General features: G+C 48.5%; 1 protein-coding gene across 3 annotated transcripts in view; it reads right to left on the reverse strand.

The window, feature by feature from the left end:
* Nucleotides 1–20,709, reverse strand: part of ak9 (adenylate kinase 9) — a 366,094-nt gene that overhangs the window by 52,544 nt on the left and 292,841 nt on the right. For all 3 annotated transcript variants that reach the window (XM_085997790.1, XM_085997792.1, XM_085997791.1), the window contains one exon: nucleotides 17,698–17,915. In XM_085997790.1, coding sequence (XP_085853916.1) covers nucleotides 17,698–17,915 — 218 coding nt within the window. The remainder of the gene's footprint in view (nucleotides 1–17,697; nucleotides 17,916–20,709) is intronic.

The following is a 20,709-nucleotide window of genomic DNA, read 5'->3' on the forward strand; positions in this document are numbered from 1 at the left end:
GTCGAGTCCGCGCCGACTCTTTCGAAGAGCAATCCAGTTAGTCCCGTTCCCCTGCTCTTTTCCCATATCCCTGCAATCTTTTCTCCTTCAAGTATTTATCCAATTCCCTTTTTGGAGGCTACTATTGAATCTGTATCCACCACCCTATCACGTGCAGTGCATTCCAAATCCTAACCACTCATTGCGTAAATTTTTTTTTCCATATGTCGCCTCTGGTTCTTTTGCCAATCACCTTAAATCTGTGCCCTCTGGTTATCGACCCTTCAGCCACTAAAAACAGTTTCTCTTTATTTACTCTATCTAAACCCTTCATGATTTTAAACACCTATATCAAATCTCCTCTTAGCCTTCTCTGCTCTAAGGACAACAACCTCCAGTCTATCCATGTAACTGTAATCCCTCATCCCTGAACTATTCTAGTAAATTTCTTCTATACCCTCTCCAAAGCCTTCACGCACTTCCTAACGTGTGGTGCCCAGAATTGGACACAATACTCCAGCTGGGGCCGAACTAGTGTTTTATATAGGTTTAGCATAACTTTCTTACTTTTGTACTCAATGGGGATGATTTTGCCAGCCCTGGGGAGGTGGGACAATGGCAGAATTTGGGGGCGGGTGCCCAACCCGCCTCCACGCCATCTTGCTAGGAGGCGGGTAGCCGTCCTGCGCCAGGTCCCGTCTCCTTGGAGGCGGGAAGGGATTAAAGCCTATTAACTGCCTGTTAACAGGTAGTTAACAGGCAGAAAATAGGATTATCCCCTTTTTGCCCTCATAAGTGCGGGCTTCCCGAAGGCTCCAAAACCCGCCAGCTCAGTGAGGTGAGTAGCGGTTTTGCGGGGATCCAAAGGTGTGGTGTGAAGGTAAGTGATGGGTGCAAGAGTGGAGAGGTGAGTATCTGAGCTAAGTGCAAAGTGTTAGTAAAAGTGTACTTACCTTTGTTTCTCCCTGCAAGCTTCAGTCGGTGTGTATGCGGAGAGTCTCGGACCTCCGTGTTGCAGATGAGAGATGGCCGTTGCATTCTCAGATGCAACAACCATCTCATTTCTGTAAAAGAAAGAAGTTTGATGAGGTCTTGAATTCAAGACCTCATCAAACTACAGAGAATGTCACTGTTTGACAGCTTCACAGAGCTGTCAAACGATGACAATTCATCTGTCAAAAAACAAGGTCAATCAAGGGAAAATAGCATGGGTTGGCCACAAATCGATGGAGGCGGGACTTCGACCCACCAAGCAGCAGTCCTGCCTCCAACGCGCCCCCATTAACAAAATCGCCCCCTATGTCTATTTATAAAACCATATGCTTTATTAACTGCTTTGTTAACCTGTCCTGCCACCTTCAAAATTTTGTGCACAAACACCCCCAGGTCTCTCTCTTCGTGCACCCCCTTTAAAATTGTACCATTTAGCATCTATTATCTCTCCTCATTCTTCCTACCAAAATGTATCCCCTCACACTTTTCTGCGTTGAATTTCATCTGCCATGTGTCCGCCCATTCCACCAGCCTGTCTACGTCCTCTTCTTCACTGTTTACTACATTTCCAAGTTTTGTGCCATTTGCAAATTTTGAAATTGTGCTCTGTACCCCCAAGTCCAAGTCATTATTGTTGCCCTCACTCAGGATGACAGCATCTCTGCACCAATGCCTGCCCTGATGCAGAAAGCCAGCTGGGCCAGACTGCCCCAGTTGAGTTGCTGCACTCTGTAGCCAGGCCCCCGCAGGCCCAAGTTCCCAGAGCATCTCAAGAGCATTTGATTGAGCCACACTAGCTTTCCACCTCCTATGTTAAAGCTACTTGGGGATGAACTTTATAGGAGCACTAGACTAGGTAACCAAACACTTAAAATAGCTGCTATGGGCTCACCCGAGTGATAATTAGTATATAGGCATTTATGTAAGCCAGTAAAATGATAAACCTTTTTGAAATCTTTGTGTGTAGAGTGTACCAGTAGTAGCTGGTGATCTTGCAGTGTCAGATGACATGAATATCAATGTCGCTCTTTGTGTGGATGTAGTTTATTGGAGGGTGGAAGGATTAAAAGACATGACTGTTAATGCAGAGTAGCTGGGCTTGTTCAGCTGAAGTACTCTTCAATGAAGTGCTGCCAAAGAGCTCTGGCTGCAGGTAGGTACTAATGCCGTCCCACTTCTTTGCCATCATCTAAGTCATTAGTGTCATCTCCCTCACCTTGCTGAAGGTTCTCATCCAATTGAAGCTCCATGTGGTGACTCTTGCAGAGCTAAGTAATGCAACATTCAGCAGACCACAATCATACAGGACACTCTCTATGGGCTGTATTGCAGGAAGCCACCAGATCTGTCCAGGCAGCAGAGTCGTTTTTTTGGGGACACCAATATTCTGCTAGTGAGCGCTCTAATTGAGCTATGGATCTAATTGTAGTGCTGTTTGGCCACCAAGCATGGATTCCTGAGAGGAGTCATAAGCCAACTGTGCAGTTGATAGTCCTGGTCCCCAAGCAGCCAGCCTTTCACTTTGTGTGCAGGACCAAAGAGTGGGGGGTGGGATGGAGGATTGGTGCAATATAAATGAACAGCTGCCAGGAAAGTGGCCAAAAACTAGCATGATGCACTGCTGCCGATCATGCACCAGTTCCACATTAATGGAGTAGAAGCCTGTGTGATTCATGAAGGTACGCAGGTCATTTTAAGGAGCCCACAGCGTGACATGGGTGCAGCAAATGAGGCACTGAACTTGGGGAAAGTCTGAAATCTGCACAAACCATGTCCTGCTGTTTCTGGTTGTTCATATGAAAAGTAAGTTTTTTTACTTTCCTTTGTGGTGCAAGGAGGACCAGCTGTTTAGGCCTCCCTTGCACCAGACATCCTTTCACCCTTCGCTTCCCCAACACCCTCTGGAACCTACTTCCTCGCACTTATGCGAGTGCAGGTTGGTAGCCACTGGTGGCATGTTAATAGAGCCTGGTGGTTAAAATTGCTGTGTCCTCACACTGCTGCGGGCAGGTGAGAAACTAACTAAAACCAGCCCGCCGGAAACCCAATGGCGGTTAAAATTCCCCTCATAAGTAGCTGAAAACTTGAAGGGGGAAATCCAAATTTTAAACGCACAAAATTAGTGGTTAACTTTTTGAGATGGTGCAGTTCAGGGGCATAGTAGGAGGATATGCAGATAGGGTAATATGAAGTAGGGGGAGAGGAGGCCCATGTGGAGCATAAACACCTGCACAGACCTATTTCTGTGCCGTAAAGTCTATGTAATTCTATGTAAGTGTTTGCTCCAGCAAAGTCTGGAAGGAGCCAGAGGCAAAGATGTTCTGGGCTGCAATGACTTTGATTGCAATAGGCAATGTAGTGCCAGCCATGGCAGTGGGTTGCAGATCTTGTTGCAGGAGGTGACACTCTGTGAAAGTTCCCCTGGAGGGGCGAAGCCTCTTTATGCACTGCTCCTCAGAGAAGTGATGGATCTACAGACTTGGCTTGGAGGATAGGGATTCCTGCAAGCTTGTCTCCTTCTAGGTGATCTCTCTGCAGCTGCAGTTCCATGTGCTCCTTCGACTTGTTACTGCTGCTACTCTTCCTTTAGCCAGAATGGAATTGCTAGTTGGATGCCCATTTTGAAAGAAGTACATTGTCAATACCCCCTTAAGATTTCAGAAGGTTGTCCAGCACTTAATTATAAGCACTTTATAATTAAGTAACCTGCCAAAATGCATTATAAACCACAACCAAAACTTTGCAGCGTTTTAAACGAAGGCAGGTGATCTTTTTAAGTAGTACTGGAAATGGCTGCTTCCTGACCTGTACTGCATTTGATTTGTGGTTGAGGAAGTAGCAGTAGCAGCAGTGATTGAGATAAAAATTGCATTGGGGTCTCAATTGCATCACTTGACCCCTATTTGAATATATTCATTTGGCCTTCGCTTGTTTCTGGCAGGAGTGCTGGCCATGTAAATCGAGGTCCTCCAGAGTGTCGGAACCAGTGGACATCCAGTGGTAAGTCAGCGTTTTTTTGTGGTTGCAATGTTTGTCCTGCTACCACATCGCTTACTGATAGGGTGCTAGAAGGATGCTACAAATGCCCTTAGTGCTCTTGGATTGAGGAGGGAGAAAAAAATCATTCTGGCTTTCTACTCTGGGTTGCCATCCACTGCTGGAAGTGCACAGGAGTGGATGCCAGGTAAAGACAAGATTGGGATTGAATGTGGTACCCTCTGGCTTTGAGTAAGATGCTGAGATTTAGAGCTATAAATTAGTTAGCTCCTAAAATGAGCACGGTGTAGTGTATGTAACCGTCTACCTTTAAGAGACTATTGTATGTAACCGTTCACCTTTAAGAGAACTATTTTAGGTGTGGCACTACTTGTTTGGCTTCTGTATACGGTAATACCGACGGTGACCACACCGGTATATAAGTGCTGTGGCATGATTTATAGGGCAGATTCGCCCTGACCTTCGAATAGTAAAGTCCTGTTGTATGTTACTCCTGAAGTCTGTGTCGTAATTAACTGCACAACCCACAGACTTTACAGTGGCGACGAGTCCGATCGTACCCTGCGACAACAATAATTTCAAAGCAACGAAAGAGCGTCGAAAAGAGGCAACCGCCCTCGTCATTCGGCTGGGAGAAAACTCAAGGCTGCAGCAATAGAAAGGAGGAAGACTTTAGCGACAAAAACTTCCATCAGCAACAGGCACTGACTGTCCCTTCTGCCACGGTGACTGTGAGTAAGGGAAAGTGAAAAGAATAGCCGGAGGTTAAGGGCTGGGCACTCGACCACGGTCGAGGGGGAAAAGGAGCCGGACAAAAAGTCGGGTCCAACGGCGTCGTGAGAGACCGCGACCGGCGGGAAAAGCCGGGTGGTGACCGAAGCCATGAAGCGCTGCGACCGGAAGCGTAGGCGCGGGAAGAGAGAAACTCAGCCGCAGCCGGGGAGAGAAGCACCGGACTGCGAGAGGGCTGGGAGGCGCGATTGGGGTCCGAGCGAGCGGGAGAGGCAGAGCCGACCAAGAGAGACTGTGCGAGAGCCAGTCCAGCGGCTGAACTGTCCTCCGTCAACGGGGTGTAACCAGCGCCGGTAGAGCCGAGCGAGCGGGAGAGAGGCAGAGCCGAGCAAGGGGAACTGTGCGAGAGCCAGTCCAGCGGCTGAACTGTCCTCCGTCAACGGGGTGTACCCAGCGCCGGTAGAGCCGAGCGAGCGGGAGAGAGACAGAGCCGAGCAAGGGGAACTGTGCGAGAGCCAGCCCAGCGGATGAACCTGTTCGCCGTCAACGGGGTACCCAGAGCCGGTCGCCCTGCCATAAAATAAAAAAAAAAGGGAAAGCCTTGAAGCCAACGCGCAGGCTGTGAACCTGAAAGCCAGCGGCCGTCGCCCGTGGGGAAAGTGTACCCCTCCCGCCAGGGAAGAAACGCGGGAAGCCGCCATTAGGCGGGGAAGAAGACAGAAGCGGGAAACCGCCATTGAAGTGGGCGGGGAGAGAAGATAAGAGCGGGAAACCGCCATTTTCGTGGGAAAACCGCCATCTTAGGAAAAAAAAAAGAAATAATAATTTAAAGAAATACTTGTGTTGTTCCCAAAGAGAGGAAGATGCCTAAGCGTGGTAACATCAACGATTTTAATTCCGAGGTAGAAGACTGGGCCACGTACGTGGAACGCATTGAGATCTATTGTGAGGCCAATAAAATAGAAGAAGATGACAAAGCTATAACCTTGCTGAACTCGATGGGCGCAAAGACATACGGGCTCTTGAAGCATCTACTAGCACCAGCTAAACCGGCGGATCAGACTTTCGATGATATTGTGGCTGTCCTGAAGGACCACTTGAACCCTACACCGTTGATGTTGGCGGAACGATTCAAATTCTATGCGAGAACGCAACGGAAAGACGAAAGCAACACAGAATACTTGGTCGAACTGCGTAGACTAGCAAAATACTGCCAGTTTGGAGGGAATCTGACAGAGGCATTGCGAGACAAGTTCGTGTGCGGGTTGGCAAAGGAAGGAACGCAAAAGCGACTACTCGAAGAGAATGACCTTACACTTGACAGGGCTGTCCTTATTGCAGCATCGCACGAAGCCGCAGCGAAGGGAACTGCGGAAATGCAGCTAAAGACAGCAGCACTAAGTGTGGATCAAATTACCTCGACAACAACAAAATGCTATCGTTGTGGGAAGACAACACACGACCAGAACCAATGCTGGTTTAAGAACCAGGAATGTAGGAAATGTGGCAAACTGGGTCACATAGCTAAGGTATGCCGGTCAGGGAAGAAGACCAACAACCAAAGGACCAACAACCAAAGGAAGCCATCACAGGAAAAGTACAACAAGGTACACAAGGTGGCTGAGAAGAGTTCAGACGAACAGAATTCAGACTCAGACCCAAACGGCCAGGAGCTGGGTAGTCTGAGAATTCACAATGTGAATAAGGAAGCTGACCTACAAACTATCTGGGTCATGCTAAAAATAGCTGGAATCCAAGTGAAAATGGAGTTGGACACTGGATCAGCTCTATCAGTCATAAATCGAAGGGATTACCACCGGCTATTCTCACATATACCCTTAAGAGATACCAAGTTCGTATTGCAGACATACACGGGGCATAAAGTATACCCCATGGGAAAGATAAGAGTCAAAGTGAGAGATAGGGGTAAAGAACACCCAAGAATGAACTTATACGTACTACATGAGGGAGGACCACCACTTCTAGGACGGGAGTGGATCAAGAAAGTAGACATGGAATGGCACTATCTAAAAGCCATAACGAGTGAGGACTCGGTGCAGACAATCAGCTCAGATTCTGAAACGGATGACGATAAGACCAACCCAAATATGAAAGACAAGGCTGAAATGGACTTGCCGACGAAGGTTGGAAAAACAAAGGCATACATAAAGGCTTATGCTCCAGAGAAGAACAAAGTTTCAGAACAGAACTCCACCGAACAACGACAACCTAGTTCGACAGAAAATTCTGAGCCTGTTCAAGTTACGGACATATCCATGACGGAAGAACACCGAGCTCGGACTCAAACTTATTTCAAATTACGACAACAATTAGAACAATTGAGTTACCGTCTCGTACAAGAGATGAAAACAATGAAAAAGTTCTATGACACCGAATGGGAGAATCTGGAAAGACAACAGAAGCAGCTAGCTCAAGCAGAGAGCGACCATAGAGCCATCGTGACCAATTACCGATCACATCTCCCTTATGCTGTTCAGGAGTTAGAATATTTGCAGGAAGAAGCAAATGAAGAGGAATCTTCAGGAAGCCAGGATTTTATTCCAGTTCTTCTCTACGACTCCTTACAAGCAGAGTGTGAGAAGTTGAAAGAACAGTATGAACAGGCCCAGGCTACAATTCTGGAAGGGGTTAACTCGGCAACCTCCGAAAAGCTAGTTTCAGTGGAAGCATATGAGCAACTGAAGGTTGAACATGAGCAAGAAGTCCAAAGGCTGCAGGAAATTCTTGATGAGCTCAAGGCCAAGACAGACTCATCGGTAGAAGTTCCATCCATAGATGAGAAATTAGAGGTGAAAGACATGGCAGAACCTGAAAGACAAGATGTACAAGAACTCATAAAAATATTAAAGGAAACCCAAGACAAATATGGGGCGGCAATGACCGAGATTCAACAACTTGAAGAACAGATTCAACTGGGAATCCGTTCAGTGGAAGAAAAGGGGACTGTAAGAATGGCCTCTGAACATGAGCTAGAGAGCATCAAGGCGCAACTTCTCCGAGCGCTGGAAGCCAAAGTACAAGAGGAAAAGAAGGTGAAAGCATTGGAGGAAAAGGTGGATGAAATGGAGAAGACTCTGACCCACAGTGTTCCTGTGGAAGAGTTAACGGTCAGCCAACTCCTTCATATGCTGAAGGACAAGACTCTACAATGGGAACAATCTGAACACGAGCTTCAATCTTCAAAGGGAAGGAGTTCGGAGCTCTCAAAAGTTATGGAAATAGCTGAGGTTGCAACACAGATTTTACAGGGATGCCAAAAGTACGCTGAATCACGTCAATGTGAACAGCAGAATGTTGAAACAGCTGCTCCAGTAGAAGGATTGAATAGCCTGATCAATCAATCCCCGAGGGAAGGGGAAGTGTTGAAATCACAAACGAGGTCATTAGTGAAGGATTTGCAGGAAACCCAGGAAGAGCGGGATGAATATGAACGCATGAAGAAGTCTCTTCAGGAAAGATGTCTAGGGAGGGAACAACAGTCGGCTAACGTCCAGTTGGGTACGGAAGAAGTAGCAGGCCCTCTCGCTAGACTAGCTCAGGACGACACCGAATATTACCATGTCCTGTTGAGTGACACTGAATATTACGAGGATCTGGTCTGCCCAGCTTGTGATGAAAACTCCCAAAGTGCAGAAATCAGGATGAAGCACTTAAAGTCTAAGGAACATAGAGAGATGGTGGCGCTACAGCTGGCAGCTGATAAGGGAGCCCCGAGAGTCTCCAAGAAGCAGAAAAGAAAAAGAAGAAGCAGAAGATGATAACCATCAAAATCATTATCACTCCTACCAGATCATGCACGTGGGCCCTACAAAGGGAGATAAATCAGTTGGAAAGTAAGGAAAATTACCAAGGCAATACAGCTGTTTGTAAAAGTCAGCATTGCTGGTTCAGCAGGACGGGAGTTCAAGCTGTTACGTCAAGGGGAAGACTAGTGGAGGAGTCACGCTAGCAATGTGAACCGGCTACACCACAGCGATGTTGTTCGGACCGAGTGAAGACTAGAGACTGAATCTATACACTGTTCCCACAGAGACTGAACCTGTGAACTGTTTCCCACAGAGACTATATCTGTAAATTGTTTACCTGAAGTTGAATATATGTATGTTAATGAGAAATAGTATGTTGTAAGCTAAAAAGGGAGGATTGTAGTGTATGTAACCGTCTACCTTTAAGAGACTATTGTATGTAACCGTTCACCTTTAAGAGAACTATTTTAGGTGTGGCACTACTTGTTTGGCTTCTGTATACGGTAATACAGACGGTGACCACACCGGTATATAAGTGCTGTGGCATGATTTATAGGGCAGATTCGCCCTGACCTTCGAATAGTAAAGTCCTGTTGTATGTTACTCCTGAAGTCTGTGTCGTAATTAACTGCACAACCCACAGACTTTACACACGGGAATCGTGATGCGCGATTAAACCGCGCCCGTTGAGTGGAATGCAGGCAACACGCCAACTTCGTGCTGCCTGCTAATTATAATGATTTCTGCATGCAGCCAGCACTTCCCGCACTGCTCATTGGCTGCACACATCAGCAGGGGGCCCAATATTGTTAGTAACTTGTGTTGTGTATGTACCTTTAAGAGAAGAACTGATTCTATACTGCAGTACCGGCAGTGACCACCCCTGTATATAAAGCCATAGCAGGCTTCTGTACTTCAGTCTTAAGTTACCCTCTGTTCAGTAAATACCTGTTATTATTGTTCTCCTGCAGTCCGTGTATTATTTATACTCGGACACTACATTGGCAATGAACAGGTTCGAACTCACCTGCAGTACTGCATCACCTCACGGGGATCTTTCCCTGAGAAGAAGCTTCTTGGAGATCGAAGTCAGAACAACAGGCGTCGACCGCGGGCAACCGCCCAAGGATCCATCGGAGTTCGGAGAGTTGCAGGAGAGGCTGTGGAGAGCTGGGCTTGGCTCCCCAGTCAAGGTGTTCCAGCAAATCGTGCTGGTAGCAGGTAGTGCGCTGACCCTTCTGGACTGCGGCGGGCTCGAGCTCGATCGAGCGGCTCTGCAAAGGGGCCGTGCAGCGTCGTCGGGAGGAAAAAAGAGAGAGGGTGGAGCGCACAGGGCGCAGTCGGTGCTCAAGAACCGGGCAGCGTAGCGAAAATAAAACAAGGGGAAGGAAAGGTGAGACGCGCCGAAGCCACGGGTCACCGCCATTACCCTGCAGAACGCTAGGAGCAGCGTGGCAGCAAGGGGAAGAAGGAAAAGCGCGGGAGGCGCCATTTTATTCCATTGGGGAAGAAGGAAAAGCGCGGGAGGCGCCATTTTAAATCACACAAGATGCCGAAAAGTGGCAGTATCACTGCTTTCGACAACGAGGTAGAAGACTGGACCACGTATGTGGAAAGATTTGAAGTGTACTGCGAGGCAAATGAGGTGGCCGATGGAAAGAAGGCGTCGGTATTATTAAATTTGATGGGCGCGAGAACATACAGCCTATTGCGGAATTTAATTACCCCAGCTAAACCAATGGAGAAAAGTTTTGAAGAGATTGTTAATATCTTACAGGAACACCTAAACCCTACACTGCTGCTGATAGCAGAAAGATTCAAGTTCCATAAAAGAAACCAGCACAAAGATGAGAGCAATGCTGACTATCTTACGGAACTACGCAAGTTATCGAAGTACTGCCAGTTCGGAGCAGGACTGGCAGACACCTTACGGGATAAGTTTGTCTGCGGGCTCCAGAGTGAAGGAACCCAGAAATGACTACTTTCGGAAAAGGACCTGACGCTAGAACAGGCTTTCAGCGTGGCAGTATTCTACGAAGCAGCAGCACGGGGAGCTGCGGAAATACAACAGAAACCACAAGAATACAGCGCTAACGAAATGGCGTATGGAGCAGAAAAGTGCTATCGCTGCGGCAGAACAACCCATGATCAGAAGGACTGCTGGTTTAAGGACAAAGTATGCAGGCAATGTGGGAAAATGGGATGCATAGCAAGAGTCTGCAGGTCGGGAAAGAAAACCAACACTACAAGAACTACTAAGGAAAAGTACAAGAAAGTAAAGAAATTGACAGTAGTTCGGAAGATCAGGAGAGTGATAAGGACTCCGGGAGCGGAGACTAAGTTGTCTAAAGTTACACAACGTGATCGCAAAGGAGGATCACCGAACCATTTGGGTCACCCTCATGATAGCAGGGTCCCCAGTAAAGATGGAATTGGACACAGGATCAGCCCTAACTGTCATGAATCGACGAGACTATGAGCGGCTATTCTCACACATACCCTTGAAGGACACGTCCATTGTATTGAAGACATACACGGGGCAAAAAGTCTACCCCAGAGGAAAAATAAGGGTGCCAGTTGAATACAACGGCAAGGAAACACAGAAACTGTACCTATATATACTACCAGATGGAGGACCACCATTATTGGGACGTGAATGGATCCGAAAAATACAATTGGATTGGCATTCCATTCAGGCGCTGTGACTGATAAAAAGGATGATGACGTCACACCTGGACGACTGTCAAAAATTCTAACTGACGCGAAACAGGTGTTCCAACAAGGACTTGGGACTCTAAAAGGAGTAACGGCAACAATAAAAATCGAAGATAACGCAAACCCAAAATGTTTTAAGGCCAGACCGGTACCTTACGCGATCCGCCCAGCCGTTGAAGCAGAGCTGGAGAGTCTGGAGCGTTCGGGTGTGCTGTCCAAGGTGGACTGGAGCGAGTGGGCCACACCCATCGTTCCTGTAATGAAGAAATCATTGAGCAGCACGCCTGGGGAACCGAAGAAGGTTCGCATCTGTGGGGACTTCAAGGTAACTGTGAACCCAGTCCTGCACACAGTACAATATCCACTTCCACGGATAGAAGATATTTTCGCCTCACTATCTGGAGGGAAACGCTTTACAAAGATTGATCTGGCCCAAGCGTATCTACAAATGGAGGTGGAAGAAGCATCTAGGAAATACCTCACGATAAACACTCACAAAGGCCTTTACCAGTACAATCGACTGGTATTCGGGGTAGCATCAGCCCCGGCTATTTGGCAGAGGGCGATGGAACAAGTCCTGCAAGGGATCCCGGGGACCCAGTGTTATTTGGACGACATCCTGGTTACGGGCGAAAATGACAGTGAACACCTTGCCAACCTGGAGCAGGTGCTCACGAGATTACAGGAATATGGGCTACGAGCCAACCGCCCCAAATGCGAGTTCTTCAGGAGACAAATCTCGTATTGTGGCCACATGATTGATGAGAAAGTGTTGCATAAGTCGCCGGACAAGATTGAGGCTGTAGTCAAGGCTCCAGCACCGGAAAATGTGTCGCACCTGAGGTCGTTCCTCGGGTTGGTGAACTACTACCATAAGTTCTTGCCGAATTTATCTACAATTCTGCACCCACTGAACGCCCTACTGCAAACTGGAGTAACATGGAAATGGAGTGATGAGTGTAAGCGTGCCTTTCAGAAATGTAAATGCCTAATCACTTCAAAAGAAGTATTGGCCCACTACAATCCAACACTGCCGATTCGGTTAGCATGTGATGCGTCTCCCTACGGCATCGGAGCAGTGCTGTCACACAAATTCCTTGACGGTTCAGAGAGGCCAATAGCCTTTGCGTCGCGCTCGTTAACCTCAGCCGAGCGTAACTACGCCCAGATTGACAGGGAGGCCCTCAGCCTGGTGTGGGGGGTGAAGAAGTTCAATCAATATCTGCACGGGCAGAAATTCACCCTACTGACTGATCATCAGCCCCTGGTCTCCATTTTTAACCCAAAGAAGGGCGTTCCGGTGATGACGGCGCAACAGCTGCAAAGATGGTCACTTTTTCTAGGGGCACATCAGTACGACATAGAGTACAAGGGTACGAAACAGCATGGAAACGCTGATGGGCTGTCGCGCCTACCGTTGCCTACGGTAGAGGAAGCACCTGCAGTGGACCCTGTTGAGATATTCCATGCGACTATAGTCGAATGTCTACCTGTTACAAACTCAAGTATAGAGAAGGAAACCCGAAATGACCCGACACTCTCTCGGGTCTATGATTTGACGGTGAAGGGATGGCCAGCACATGGCGACTCACTGTTGCCAGCATTCTTGCCAAGGAGAGAACAGCTGTCAGTGTGCCGGGGGACCATGATGTGTGGATCCCGAGTGGTAATTCCACCCAAGTTGAGAGATAGAGTGCTCAATGAGCTTCATGAGGGTCATCTGGGAGGGGTAAAAATGAAGAGCCTAGCCAGGGCGTTTGTGTGGTGGCCGGGAATCGATAAAGAAATCGAGGATATGACCAAGAGATGCACAGGATGCCAGAAGGTCCAAAACGCTCCACCACAGGCCCCGCTACATCCATGGGAGTGGCCCTCATCTCCATGGCAACGGGTACACATTGATTTTGCTGGTCCATTTATGGACTCAATGTTCCTAATCGCTGTGGACGCCCATTCGAAATGGCCAGAGGTCATCAAAATGTCCTCCACCACCACGGAGAAAACTATTGCAGTCCTAAGGACCATCTTCGCCAGGAATGGCTTGCCAGAACAGATTTGCTCCGACAATGGGCCACAGTTTATGTCTGAGGATTTCCGAGGTTTCTGAGGAATAATGGGGTGAAACATTACACATCTGCCCCATATCATCCAGCCACAAATGGATTGGCTGAGAGGTTTGTTCAGACCTTTAAAAAGGCAATAAAGGCAATGCATAATGACGACATACCACTACAACACAAGGTGGATAATTTCTTGTTTGCTTACCGGAATGCGACACATGCAGTCACCAACCAAGCTCCAGCCATAATGTTCTTCAACCGAAGGCTAAGATGTCGCTTGGATTTGCTCAAACCAAACATAAGACGAGATGTTGAGGATAAGCAATTCCAGCACATGTATGAGAAGCCAACCAGGAGCTTCAAGATAGGGCAACCAGTCTTGGCCCGCGACTACCGAACAGAAAAATGGCAGCCAGGAACGATATGCACACAGCAGGGACCACTAATGTACACAGTGGACGTTGGAGAGAGCATCGTGAGACGCCATGCTGACCAGATTCTAGAGTCACAGGAACAAGCCAAACCCATACCACGAGCAGGTGCACCTGGTAATCAACCCGAAGTACAGATTGCGTCTACCTCAGAAGCAGTGGTATTGGAAGCTGACGAACCAACCAATGACAATGAGCCAGAATCAACTCTGCCGCAAGAACAGGATACTCGAGAAAGGCGCTATCCAGTCCGGATCAGGAAGCCTCCTCAAAGACTGAACTTATAAATGATTATTTCAGTTGATGTATATAGTACAGAGAAAATTGTAATTGTAATTAGTTATTATTTAGTTGTTAAATGAGTGTTATGTACTGTTTATCTAAAAGGGGAGGAATTGTTGTGTATGTACCTTTAAGAGAAGAACTGATTCTATACTGCAGTACCGGCAGTGAGCACCCCTGTATATAAAGCCATAGCAGGCTTCTGTACTTCAGTCTTAAGTTACCCTCTGTTCAGTAAATACCTGTTATTATTGTTCTCCTGCAGTCCGTGTATTATTTATACTCGGACACTACAACTTGCACTTCTTAAAGCTAGCTTGCAGTACTTAAAGTTAGCCTGCACCTCTTAAAGGGGATGCGCATTGCAGGTGCAGCAGGTGCTGGAAGTCGTTCTGCAACTGAATCTGACCTGGGAAAGAGAGGTCATTGGCTGACAATGGGAGAGAGTGGGCCCCCAGGTTTTCAGACGCTGCACCGGAGGTCCTGGTGGAGGAGGTAGAAAGGAGGAGAGTTGTCCTGTATCCTCAGGGGAGCAGGAGGCACTCCAGACATATGGGCCTAGAAATTGGATAAGGCCCGAAAATGGGCACAGGGATCATGATGCGCCTGTTCGGAGGACTGCAGGCAACATGCAAACTTCGTGTTGTCTGCTAATTTACATGATTGCAGTGCTGAACATGCTGCTGAGTGGCTGAGCGCTCAGCAACGGGCCCAAGTTCGTACGAGGCTAGCTCTAATTAAAGATAGCCTCCACTCCTTAAAGGTAGTTTGCACCTTTTAAAGGGAAGGTGCATTCTATCTGCAGCAGCTGCTGGAACTGGTTGTGGAGTGGGTCAGAAAGAAGATGCCTAAATAATAGTTCAACAGGCCAGAGGAATAGCTTCAAAGTTCTTGGATACAGCACTGGAGGCCTTGGTCCAGGAGGTAAACTCCAGAGAAAGGTCCTCCTTCCACAGGAGGCCTCCAGGTAACAGACCAGACTGCAGTGGGAGCAGATAGTCACTGTGGTAAATGCCAGCAATTTAGCCCCGAGGACCTGGACCCAGTGCAGGAAGAAGTTTAATGACTTCACACAAGTGGTCAAGGTCAGTGACTTCATCTTCAAATGCCATTTCCCACCATCTGCACCACTAGTCTCACACAATGCTCAATGTACCACTCCCCTGTCAATCACCTACTGAATATCTCTACCAAACATGACTCGCACCTCACATTCATAGCTTCACCTCACCCACACACACTTACCACTGCTACAAGCCTCACACCTACATCTCACAGCTTGAACATGCTGTCAGCTATTCAACCATGACAGCCACATTACCCAAACACATTACACCACACTCACTGACACACTTCCTTTTCTCTTGCAGGAAAAGGTGGCGCACAACCGGCGCCAGCAGACCCTAACAGGTGGGGGACAGGCTCGCCTGCATGACCTCATCCCCTTGGAGGAGATGATGTTGGCTATTCTTGGCAGTAGCATGGCTGGGCCCGTGGCCAGCGGTGGAGCTGAAAAAATAGAGGATGCCAGTATCCTCATACGTTATCCTCCTTCTCACATTCAACTTCCCCCTCATCCCACAATCTCTTCTGATTTAAAATCTGAACATGGTGTAAGCATGCACCTCTTGCTTTCCCCCCTCCCCGCACCACAACCCTACCCTTGTGCCTTTCTCATTTCAGACACCAAAGAAATCCAGCCTGCCCAGCCAGTGGGTCAACATGAAGAGAGAGAAGACTGTGAAGAAGAAGAAGAAGAAATACTGTCACTTGATTGTACACTCCCAGCTCAGATAATGACACTCCGCGTAGAGGACAGGTTAGACACTGGATCTGCATGTGGTGAGGCACTGGGCACGAGTAGCCTGCAACCAGGGCAGGGGTCAGCTCCCCAGAGGGTGAGGTCGCACATGTTTTTCTGCTGCACAGGACTGAGATGAAGACTTCGATGGGCCAGGTTACAGAAGAAGGCTGATGGGTGTACACAACTAAATGCTCAGTGCATTGGGAAGCCTGCCAGAAAGCCTGCGTTCAATGTCAAGGAGCATGGAAGAGTCCGACGCCAACATGGCACAGGGATTTGCGCAGAGATTGGAGCCCATCCTTTCCAACAAGGAATGTGTGGCTACCTCCATCAAGACACTTGGATGAGTGCAGCTCCAACAACACTCAAGAAGCTCAAAACCATCCAGGACAAAGCAGCCCGCTTGATTGGCACCCCATCCACCACCTTAAACATTCACTCCCTCCACCACCGGCGTACCGTGGCTGCAGTGTGTACCATCTACAAGATGCACTGCAGCAACTCGCCAAGGCTCCTTTGACAGTACCTCCCAAACCCGCGACCTCTACCACCTAGAAGGACAAGGGCAGCAGGCGCATGGGAACACCACCACCTCAAGTTCCCCTCCAAGTCACACACCATCCTGACTTGGAAGTATATCGCCATTCCTTCATCATCACTGGGTCAAAATCCTGGAACTCCCTCCCTAACAGCACTGTGGGAGTACCTTCACCCCACTGGCTGCAGCGGTTCAAGAAGGCGGCCCACTACTACCTTCTCAAGGGCAATTAGGGATGGACAATAATTGCTGGCCTCGCCAGCGACGCCCAGATCCCATGAATGAATTAAAAAAAACACTTGTGGATCCAACCATGATGCAGCATCTGATGGCCGATGTCTCAGCTTCCATTGCAGCACAAGCAGGTTCCACCCAATGTCTGAGTGCTGCAGTGGAAGCTCAGACTGCTGTCATGCAATCTCAGCTTGCTGCCATGGAAGTTCAGACTGCTGCCACCATGGCTCTGGATGCCGGTTTGCAAAGGGGCTTCCAGGGTGTCACAGTACTCCTGCAATTTGTTCTCGAACAGATCTGCTCCCTAAAGACCGTCTGTGTATATGGCTTCCTGCCCCTAGTCCTCTTCCCTTTTCTAGCAGCTTGTCCTGCTCTGCGTGACCTCTGTTCATTTTCCCAGTCATGCTCAATGCCAAGAGGAAGCCCTACTAGGCCACCCATGTCTGGAAGCAACTGGCTTGCGCACAAGCCTTTAAGTCACCAAACGTCAGCACCAGCCAGATCACTCCCTGGAGATCATTCAAACTTTTAACATGTTGGAAAAGCAACCAAAAACATAGAATTGCAGTAACCGCCAGAAGAAATAATCCAGCAACTAACCTGTTAAGTAGTTGATGATCCCTTTAAATAGCAATAGTGGGGGTCCTACATGCCGTTGAACGCGTATTCAGCTGTGGGAGGTTAAGAGAGGGCGTAGGCTGGAGCGTGGAGCTCCAAAATGGCAGCGCTGGTGTCAAATCAGTGTTGCTTGCTGATCGACGTCATGATCTGCCTGCTCTGCGTACTTCCAGAGGACGTTAGGTGCATGCGTGTTAACCCCTTTACCAATATGGCATCTGGTGCACTTCACGGCAGAAGTGTGTGCGCATGCCGCGGACGCAATTTGGAACATTAAAGGGGCCCTGTAGTGCCCAAAAAACTGGCGCTACCGAGCCCAATTTCGCCCCCTTACAGTCCCGGCTCACACAGAATCAAGGGACATTTGACCCAAGAAAACATTTATTTGTTTATAGCTAATATCATCTGGTTTTTTTTTGTGACTAAAATGCTAGGAAAATTAAAGCCCCAAATCAGAAGACCTATTCATTAGCCATCGGGATAATTGCAGAATATTGTAATGTTTAAACTATGATTAACATTCATTTTAAAATTAGCTTGAACTTACCTTCTTTTATTCTCTCAAGATACATTTCAATCTGTTTCACACTGGATTTCACTTCTTCTAGCACTTTTAGCCACACCCACCATTTGCTATGGTGCCCATGAATAATGCGCCAATTTTGATGCTGCTGATGATAATATTCCCAGACAGCACTAATCTCATGAGTATATGATGAGTTTTGAACGGTCAAAATCTGAGAACTGTCATGGAGTGGATAGATCCTGTCAAGTAAGAGTAAAATGAAAGAAATGTTCAAAGCATATGAAGTAAAACATGTCAAAATATGATTTAAATAAATGTTACTACAAATTTTCCAAATCTAAATATAATTTTCAAATTGAAATATTTCCAATAGAAAATGTGGCTACACAAAGGGCAGTAGCCTTCCCATGATTTGTCCCAAAAAAGGTTAGTTTGGTAGATTTAGGGGGAAAAATTCAGTTGGTAGCGCCACCCGTTAGCGCCTTAAGAGGGCGCTAAGTGGGGCGCAAAGCAACTAGCGCCCGGGCGCGGCGATATCTGCGCCTCTCGTGAAATTGACCGGACATTTTGCGGCGGCGCTAAACAATACCGCCCGATCTCCTGCGCATGCAGATCTTGACATCATTCGAGAGTGCAACGCCCTTGAGGCGCCCCGGACCGGAAATTGAGTGGCGCCCCCCTCCTTTCCGCCTGGCGCAACCAACAACAGGTTGACTGGAACGCTTCCCAGTCGCTGTGGGGCTGGGGGGGCGCTATTTAAAGGGGGCCTCTTCCTGGCTTTTGTGTGGTAGCCATTTTTGCACCACTCGTTCTGAGAGAGAGAGATTTTGAGAGAGACAAAGTGAGAAAGAGAGACTTCTGCATTGAATCAACGCTGTCTTAGATAGTTATGGCTTCTGACCATAACTTTGCAGGTACTTTGCTTTTTGACCTTCATAACTTTGATTGCCTAGATACTATGGGGGCTGCAATGGATGGGAACGTCGTCCTTCTCCATCACATTCGGAGGGCACAGAGACGCAGAGAGAGAGTGGCAATCATGGCCAGATGGAGGAGGGCCAACAGGCCTCGGTACAGGAGACCTTACCCTCCCAGGGTTTTTCACCAACAGTTCTCCTACATTAATATGTCTGAGGAGCAGTGTTTGCGAAGGCTGCGCTTCAGCAAGGAGGTGGTCACTGAGCTCTGCCACCTGCTTCAGCCAGATCTGCAGCCTCAACTGAGGAGCAGGACGTCTCTGTCAGTGGCAGTGAAGATAACAGTGGCTCTCAACTTTTATGCCACCGGCTCATTTCAATCAGCTACTGGGGACATTGCCAATATCTCCCAGTTCGCGGTGCATTGCTGCATCCGTCAGGTAACAAATGCCCTCTTTAAAAGGAGACGAGAGTACATCTCTTTCCCCATGACCCCGGACAAGCAGCAAGAACGCGCAACGGGCTTTGCGATGATAGCGGGCTTCCCCATGGTGCAGGGCGCCATTGACTGCACACATGTGGCTTTGTGGGCGCCGCAAGAGAATACCGAGGATTTCCGCAACCGAAAGGGCTTCCATTCCTTAAACGTCCAGTTGGTCTGTGACCACAGACAGCTGATACTCGCTGTCAATGCCCACTTTCCTGGCAGCAGCCACGATGCCTTCATCCTGCGCCAGACTTCTGTGGCAGACCTTTTCCAGGCACCGCATCACCCAGGAGGTTGGCTTCTCGGGGACAAGGGATATCCTCTGTGCACCTGGCTGATGACACCGCTCCGTTCGCCCAGAACCCCTGCTGAGCTACGATACGAGAGCCATCAAGCTACCAGGAACATCGTTGAGCGCACAATCGGCATGCTCAAGCAATGGCTCCGCTGTCTGGACCATTCTGGAGGAGCCCTTCAGTACTCGCCTGAGCGAGTCTCCCACTTCGTTGTTGTGTGCTGCATGCTGCATAACCTTGCAATCCTCAGGACCCAGCCAATGCCACCAGGCATTGGCGCACCAGCAGAGGAGGAGGAGGAAGAGGAGGAGGAAGATGAGGAGGATGATCATCAGCAGCACCAAGGCGGGAGGGAAGCACAAAGTGGAAGGGCCGTCCATCAAAGGCTCATAGCAAGTCGCTTCTAGGACCCCTCTGAGGAAATGGCTTCTGCCATTCAAACAACCTGAATGAAACCATCCCGCAACCCCTAAGCCGGTCAAGGCAACAATGATTGCAAAGACCAAACATGTACATTTTGAATACAGACACTTCTTTATTTCACAAACTCTGTGTGTCTCATTTCCACATGACAAAGTAATAGAAAGAAACAAAAAAAAGCAGTCATTCACATAACTGGCTCTCACAACCTGGAGACAATGTCCAAAACAGTTACAAAAATTTGACCACGAACCTTGGCCTTCAATAAAACAATGAAAAACATTTTGTCACACCTACTTTTTGCCCTTCGAGGGTGATCTGCTTCCCTTGTGAAATTCCCCCCTTCCCACCCTGCAGCTCCTCCGTAATGGGACCCCAGTGGCTGGAGCAAGGCTGGGGGAAGGCTGCTGAGTGTCAGAAACTGAGACTGCAGATGCCCTTGAGGGACGGCCTGGACCAGCTCTGGGCCTGGAGGGCCCGGTTGCTGACTGCATCAACTCTGCATGGGCGGCAGCAGTCTGTCCTACAGGTGGTGGCAACTGCAGTGGAGAAGTGCCAGTGGTGGCAGCAGGAATGCTGTCATCTTGAGAGAGGACAGCAACTCCCTGCTCGACCAACACACTGGCACTCCCACAGGGCAGCATTTCAGCATCCAGAGCAATCTGATGGAGCACAGAAAGCTGGCCTGCTGCGGCGCGGTGAGAGCCCCAGGGAAATGTGCCCGATCCAGCGAGGGTGGCCGCAGTCAGTGCTCGTGTGGCTTCAATCTGCATCTGCATGAGACCAGCCACTGACTGCATTGCAGTACTAAGCATTTGTGTGGCAGCCACCTGTGCTACAGTGAAGTGCTCCACACTCCTTGCCAGTGATTCAATGGATTCGGGCAACCTTGCCACTGCAGCCATGAGCTCAG

This window comes from Somniosus microcephalus, chromosome 9, assembly GCF_052327205.1.
Source record: "Somniosus microcephalus isolate GS21.2 chromosome 9, FLI_Smic_1.0, whole genome shotgun sequence".
Classification (NCBI taxonomy): domain Eukaryota; kingdom Metazoa; phylum Chordata; class Chondrichthyes; order Squaliformes; family Somniosidae; genus Somniosus; species Somniosus microcephalus.